Genomic DNA, 7,995 nt, shown 5'->3' with positions numbered 1-7,995 from the left:
AAGGATAACAATGATATGAATAGCACTCATAATAATGATATTGATAAGAATTTTAATATACGTAATAAGAATTATAATAGTGACTGTAATGAACGCGTGATGATTAAAGATATTAATGTTATTAAGGATAACAATGTTATTAATAACACTCATGATAATGATAAATTATTTAATATTGATAAGAATTTTAATATACGCAATAAGAATTATAATAGTGACATAAAAAGTAATGAACGTATTGGTAATAACTTTATTAAGGATGATAATAATAATAACACTTATAATAATGGTAAATTCATTAAGAATCGTAATAATGGTGTTATGAATCATAATAACAATATGAATAATAAAAGTGACATTATTACTTACAATAATAATTATAATAGTTATTGTGATAATACTCATTTTAGTAATAATGATATCAATCATGATAATATTTTTAATAATAACTAGATGGACAAGACTAACAGAAGCTTCTTGAAAAATAATAGGAATAAAAGGGCTGCTAGTATTTCTCCTTCTAGTAACAAAGTTATTAATCTTTCCAGTTTTGTTTTTCCCCTTTCTGTTTTTGAAGTTTTGGGCAAGGGTTTAAATTTTGCCTTAGCCCCTAGAAAAATCCCTGTGGAGGACATTATCTGTGATATTGAGTTTGGGATCCGAAGTTTACCTAATAGGATCAAAGATACTATTAGGCAAGATTGTGCAGTTGCCTTGAGAAAGGCTAAGTCGCCTAAGAGTAACATCAGCAAGGATATCAGATCCTTAAACCAGAACAAGGATATCATTGTTCTTAAGGCAGACAAGGGCGGCGCTGCCGTCATTCTTAACAGGGATGATTAACGCAGCAAGATGTTGGATCATCTTCATAATAGTGGTAGCTACAAAAAGCTTCCCAAAAATCCTTTGAAGAAGGTGGCTCGAAATGTGGCTGTGGCCATTAAATCCATTGGCTCGTTGAGTTCCTTGCACCATAAGCTCATTGAAAGCAGCCCTATTACCCCCAGAATCTATGGCCTCCTCAAGATTCACAAGGAAGGTGTGCCCTTAAGGCCCATTGCCAACACCATTGGAGGCCCTACCTACCTTCTTGCGAAGTTCCTTGCGTTAAAGCTTAAGCCCTTAGTTGGTCGTACAGAGTCCTTCGTAAAAGACTCTGCTTCCTTTATTGAAGAACTAAAGGACATTAAGCTTGATCCTGCGGACATTCTTGTTAGTTTTGATGTTGTCTCCCTATTCACTTGCATCCCTATTAATGAGGCCTTGGATGTGATCAACCGCCTAACAGATCCTGACACGGCCAGGTTGGTTGAGATCTGTCTCACTTCCACTTTCTTCAGTTTTGAGGGAGAGTTCTTCGAGCAGACCTGTGGGGTTGCGATGGGCTCACCCCTTTCCCCTATTGTTGCGAACCTATTTATGGAGGATTTTGAGTCCAAGGCTCTGAACTCTTCCCGGCTCTTGCCCAAACTGTGGAGAAGGTATGTGGATGACACCAATGTCATTTGGTCTCATCGCCACGATGAGCTTGATCTCTTCTTTGATCATCTCAACAAGCAATCCTCAGCCATTAAGTTCACTAAGGAGCAGGAAGTTGATGGATGCCTTCCATTCCTTGATATTCTTATTTCGTAGAATAGTGACGGTTCCCTCGCCCATCAAGTTTTTCGAAAGAAAACTCATACGAAACAGTATCTTCATGCCATTTCCCACCTTTTCCTGGCTCAAAAGATGGGTGTTCTCAATACACTTGCTACTCGGGCCCTGAGGATGTCGGACAAGAAGAGCTTTGAGAAATAAAAATCCCATTTGCTTGATGTCTTTGTTGAGAATGGTTATAGTAGATACATGGGTCAGAGGGCTTTCCTTAAAGCTTCCAAGAATTCTCTGTCTAAAAGAGAACCGAAAGAGCGAATTCCTGGTGTCCATCTTCCGTATGTTCAGGGGACCATCGATAGAATTGGAAGGATTCTTAGGAAGCATAGTATCCCTGTGACCTTTAGGCCCCTGAACACCATTCGTATGTCCCTCAAATCTGTGAAGGATCCGATCGACCCTAAGGATATGAAGGGCGTTTATCTGATCCCTTGTTCTTGTGGGACCCCCTATATTGGGGAGACTGGTCGCTCCATTAATCAAAGGATTAGCGAGCACGCAACAGATCTTAGGCATAGGAGAGCTAAGTCTTCCGCTTTAGCTGAACATGCTGAGAAAACCAATCATCATGTTTGTATTGAGGAAGCTAGTGTTATTGCTAAGGTCTCGCATTTCCATCATCGAAAATTTAGGGAAGCGCTTGAGATTGAAAAGAGACCAAGCAATCTCAATAGAGAGGATGCTTGGAAAGTCAGTAGGTGTTGGGTCCCTGCACTCTCGTCCTAGTCGTTTTTCCGCCCTCCTCTTTAGGTTTTTTTTTTTTTTTTTCTAATCTTTATTTTTAATTATTATTACTTTATTTCATTTTTACTTATTTATTTATTTACTTATTTATTTATTATTTATATTTCTTTATTTATATTTTTTATTATTTTATTTATATTTTTATTTATTTATTTTATTATTATTATTTTTTAATCTATTTTTAATTTATTTATTTATTTATTATTTTTTTTTAACTGACATTATTTTGAACTGATTTGTATTTATTTAATATTATTTAATTATTGTTTCGTTTTATTTATTTTAAAAATTTTAATATTACTTTTTTTTCCAATTTGCTGTTAACTTTGATAGTACTTAGAAATCAGCTCCCTTTTCAATTTATTATATATATATTTTACATTACCTTAAGGTCTTTTATATAACTAATTTTACGTTGAAATTCTAATCTAATTATTTTTAAATAATTTTCTAACTAACGTAACATCTTTTGAATAAACTAACCATTAAATTATGATTGAATAAAAATACTCCTCAACCTATTATTATGATTTTAAGTATAAAAATATTTATATATATGTATAATACCAATATTAATTATTAAATAATTTAAATAAATAAATAAATTTTCTTTTCTTTTCAAATCAACCATTGAAATGATTAATCCTAACTTTTAATAACCTAGTATTATAATTATATTTATTAATTTTTATAAATAAATTCCTTTTTAAAACCAACCATTTACCTAATTTAACTTATTTCCATAGAAAAATAATAATAAAAATAAAAATATTAAATTAATAAATTATAATTTTGACGTGGCTCGTAAGGTCAAAATTAGCCGTTAATCAATCTAGCCGTTGGAGACTCTGCTCAGGCTATTTATCATGCTAAGCTCGATCTGTTTCTTCAACTTGTCCCGAGGATGAACCACACTACTTGGTTCGAAACCCGTCGACAAACGATACTCCATGTGACTCTCACAATCTTGATATGGATCATAGAAGCCTGAACTCTATAATACTAATATTAATTTCAGGAAAAAGAAAAATTTGATTATGGAGAGATATGACGTCTAAGTGTTCAATTTTTTTCAGGGATGGTAGCCCTTTTTGGTCAGCATTTTCTTGAGAGAGGAATTTAGGTGATATTTCAGTGTTCTTCGCCATTACAATACGTGAAGGATGAGGATTTGTTTATTATTTCTTTTATAGTTTGTAAATCATTCCAACAGATTTTAGATTGAATTTTTCTTTCTCTTATCAGTTACAGGGTGTAAGAATAATGATCAAGCTTAAGCTTCTTGTCGGAAGCCAATGAGTTAAAATTTTCTGACTGCCCAAGTAACATCTAAAGACTGGTTTAGTTGCTCTACATTTAGTAAATCTATAATTCCTTTTAACGTGTAGTGCAAAGATTAATTATCATTGATGGAAGAACATTAAGTTAAGAGTTGTCCCATTTTGCTTGTTGTCTCATCTTAAATGTTTATACACCAAAGTCAATGGCGAACTCCTCTCTTTTCAGTGTTTTTGGTTTAGGTGAGGTTACAACTAACTCTATTTTGACGAATTTGGGATTACATATACTTTGTTTCCAGTTCTAGGTTTTATTCATTTGGAACATGTTTGTATATCGTTCCTTCTCTTCCATGTTCTTGTGTGGATTTTTCATGGATTTGAATACTATTTGGTACTGAGACATAGATTTTTGAGGTTATACTTCATGTAAAATATTGCAGGCTCAAAGTCGTAGACTCATTTTGCATGGCCATTATAGTTCTTATATTTACATTCTCATTCCTCGAGAAGGCCAGTGAGGATATTATCCAAACGTAAATCTCCCTCCGTAGAGGGTTTTTAACTGAAAATGCAATAGGCTCCGGGATTGCTTCATGATGGCCCTCTAGGGTTTGTATTCAATGGATTTTTTTGGAAATTTCTATTTTCTGTGCTGCATCATTCTTCTGGTAATTATGGATTGATAATTTCCCTACTAGGTGTAGTTGTTTGGTATTAAATTATTACTAGTTATAGCTACGTCCAGTTTCCTGCAATTTTTTTTATTTTTTTATTTTTTATTTTTTTTTATGGTTCTTAAGTCGTCGTGGTGTGATGCACCACAATTATTATTTAGCATAATTCCTCTATAAATGTAATTACAAATTGATATTTGCATCGAAGAAATTTCGACCTCGTATTTTTCTTCTTTGTCAGTCTAATATGTATTTGATCTATGCATAAGACTCTTGTTATATAGGTTATATTACTGGTACTTACTTTTAATTTTAAAGCATCCTTCCTGGGCCTATCTCACTTTCTGACGAGGTTCTAGAAGTCATCGAGGCTATTGGTTATGTTGTCTTGTCCTTGGAACTAAATTGGCTCCATGTACACTTTTGAAACATGTTAACTCATCACAATTCTTCCCTGTAATTATTTTTATTACTTTTATAATTTATCAATTCCTACCTGAACTTTTCTACAAAATCTTGTACATGTTTTACAGTTTGAATTTCATTTACCTGTTTCTTTTATGCATTTATTACCAGTAATATAGGGTAGGCAAGACATGGTATGTCTCGTGTCCAACCATCCACCCTATCCAAATACTTAGGTATAAATTTACATACAGAACAAGGATCGTTTAGTCGATGACTTTGGTCTATTTAACAGAACTAACATGTTCATTAATAGTTTACCTTAATTGAAGATTTACCATCAGAAATTTTCCACATATTTTCATCCTATTAAATTTCGAGAGAGTCTCGAAAGAAATATCTTCATTAATCAGTACCTGTAAAAATAATTTTCTTAAATTACTACCATTCACAACAACAATTTTGTTATGAGAAAAACATATTTGATATTCTTATTTGTTAGGGTTGAAATTTGAACGGAATTCACAAGGGAGAAAGATAACTCCTCACAATGGAGAACATCAACCCCCAGTTCTCCCCCAAGTTAGTTTTCGACTCCCATAACAGTTGCTTTACAATGATCTACCAAGTTTTTATTAAAGGTGTCAAGACTATACAAATCTAGCCCAAGAACTCATAGACTCAACAAGTTTGATTTGGAGATTCCATTGGCCCCAACTAGCTCAAGGATACCCTAACTAGAAGTGTCTTACCTTTCCTTAATAACATCCCTTTGTCTACAATGCTCTAGCAAGGTATGTATAAAGAAATCAAAACTATATAAGTCTAGCCCAACAACTCACACTGATTCAACAAGTTTGACTTAGGAATTCCATTGGCCCTGACCAACTCAACTATACCCTAACTAGAAGTGTCTTGCCTTACCTTAATAGTATCTTGTTGAAGCTAAAGTGTTCTCTCATACCCTCCTTGGATTTTTTGTTTTAACTGAGGTGATTTATCTCTAATGAAGGAAGTAATTATCCTCTAATTGTATGATCCATAAAAGGTTTTCCATTTAGTGTCTTTTCCCTCTGAATTCGAAGACTTTTCATAAACCCTTTCATATGAAATTAAAATAGAATTTAAACCCTTTTATATGAAACTAAAATAGACTTTAAGCATTAATGCTTTCCAGTAGGCTTTCCACATAACCCATAATTTACCAAATCTTTGCAATAAAAGTAAATTAAATATTTAATTTTCATGTAAGAGTATTATTGTATAAAAAGTAATAATAAATGTTTACATTATTAAAAGAAATATATTTAAAAAAATTAAATTATATTGGTAAAGTTTGTGTTAATTAAATATTAAATATTTCTCTTTTATTTTTAAGCGTGATCATAATACTAAACCATAATTAATTAACGAGAAAATATTAAACAAAATTAAAATTAAAAAAATTATTTAGAAAATGTAATATATGTGAAAAAGTTATGTTTATTAAATATTTAGTATTAATTTTTTGATATTAGGAAAGATAAAAATAATGAAAAATAATTAAGGTTAGTATAACTTATAGATAAAATGACATTTTTTCGATTTTTTTTAGTTAATTTTAATAAAAAACTAATGAAGATTTTATCAATTTATGTTTAAGTTATTTAATATGCAGAATTGAGTTTTTGTGTCTATACATTCAGAAATGTATTTTAAATAACAAAAAAATCCCCAAAACAAGTCAATAATTATTTAAAAAACTTTAATAAAAATAAATAAGTAATTATAATTTTAAAATTAAGATACAATAAAATATATTAAATATATATTTTTGGAAAGGAAATCAATACATCGCTTACCTCATTCCATTTAGTTTTTAGGATTGTGAAATACTCCAATACAGTTCCTTTTTTTATGATGGTCGAATTTAATTGAAAAATTTCTTAAATTAAATATCCTATTATATAATATACTCCCTTAATTCAAGTTTAATATGCATACACCATATTTATGGTGGACAAGTTTGGAATGACAAATTCATTAAATTAAATGCCCTACTTTATAACCCACTCACTGAAATCTGTTTTTTAAGACAACAATGAGTAATATATTTTATAAGGCTACAGAAAAGCCGGGAGAGTTACATCATAGCAGAGGCATGTTTTGTTACAGCATAAAGGACACTAGGAGATTCTGACTCCTCTTCACAAAAACTGGCTACCACTAAGATCCTTACAACTTTTCTCCAACTATATATCTTGCATAATTGATCAGAAAGAAGCATAATTTAACAAAATTTGCTCATTCACAATGAAACGTGTCTATTGTAATTTCATACTCCATTTCTTCATTTACATTTCCTTTAGTGGGATGAGGTCTTGCCGTTTGGCTGGTTTGTTGTATATTCTCCCCTTGACAATGAAGTGCACCGATTTTTTCGTTTTGACGTCCCATCTGTTGTTCAAGCGCAATAATTTTGTCACATTTCTCTGCCACCTGGAGAGAAAGCTGACGGACGAGCAACAAGAGGGCATGGCAGTCGACGGTGCTGGCTAGTGGGGAATGCGGCTAGAGAGGGCAGTCTGGGGCGCCTTCTCCTTCGACAGGATGATGAAACATTAATCTCTTGCTGCAGGATCTTTTCCAAGATATATTCCAGACTCCAGTCACGTCCCCAGGGCCCCTAGAGGAATGATGTTGATGGAACATGAGGAAGACATAAGCAAAACTAGCAGAGAAAACTAGACATTTATGATATGAAATGAAAGAGTGGGTTACCAAATTTAGAACCAATTTCCGGGGGAGTTACCACGAGCCCTTAGCTCTGCTGTCGTTCGAGCTGTAAGTCGGCTGGATGGCTAAGTCATTCTGCCTTTCTAAATATTCACCTGTATCTGCTTTAAATTCGACGAGTACTGAAGGTTTTCAGTGATAATCCAGGACGAAGAGGGTAGAACGAGTATATATAACTGATGTTGCCAGCCCAAAACGCCCCAGGTTCCATCTCGAACTTCTCTTTTCATGGGCGAAAGCTCCAAGGGTGGAGAAAGAGAAGCCATGCTTATTGACCCTGCAGAGGAAAGTGCATCCTCGATAGATAAGTAAGCCCCGTGACAAACCAATTTCTGTCCTATATGAATGCACGTAGTGATCGATGATCCTCCCACACACACTCGATCCTTAGGTCACACATTTGATTTGAGATTTAATTTACAGATCCCATCGTGCAAACATATCCAGACTGGAGTACATAA

General features: G+C 33.0%; 1 protein-coding gene across 1 annotated transcript; it reads left to right on the top strand.

Annotated features, from left to right (window-relative positions):
* The first annotated feature begins 453 nt into the window (after positions 1 to 453).
* Positions 454 to 843, top strand: LOC149183375 (uncharacterized). Its single transcript, XM_089414930.1, has one exon. The coding sequence runs from the start codon at positions 454 to 456 to the stop codon at positions 841 to 843; it is 390 nt and encodes a 129-aa protein (XP_089271056.1).
* Positions 844 to 7,995: the final 7,152 nt, after the last annotated feature.

The sequence above is a fragment of the Pinus tabuliformis genome, chromosome 3_2, assembly GCF_031772625.1.
Source record: "Pinus tabuliformis cultivar Carrire ecotype Pingquan chromosome 3_2, CPIR1, whole genome shotgun sequence".
NCBI lineage: Eukaryota > Viridiplantae > Streptophyta > Pinopsida > Pinales > Pinaceae > Pinus > Pinus tabuliformis.
This window is presented reverse-complemented; position numbering and strand designations above follow the sequence as displayed.

Bases quoted from the DNA above. Each gene is read 5' to 3' on its own strand.
- LOC149183375 (XM_089414930.1), top strand. From the start codon at position 454: ATGGACAAGACTAACAGAAGCTTCTTGAAAAATAATAGGAATAAAAGG.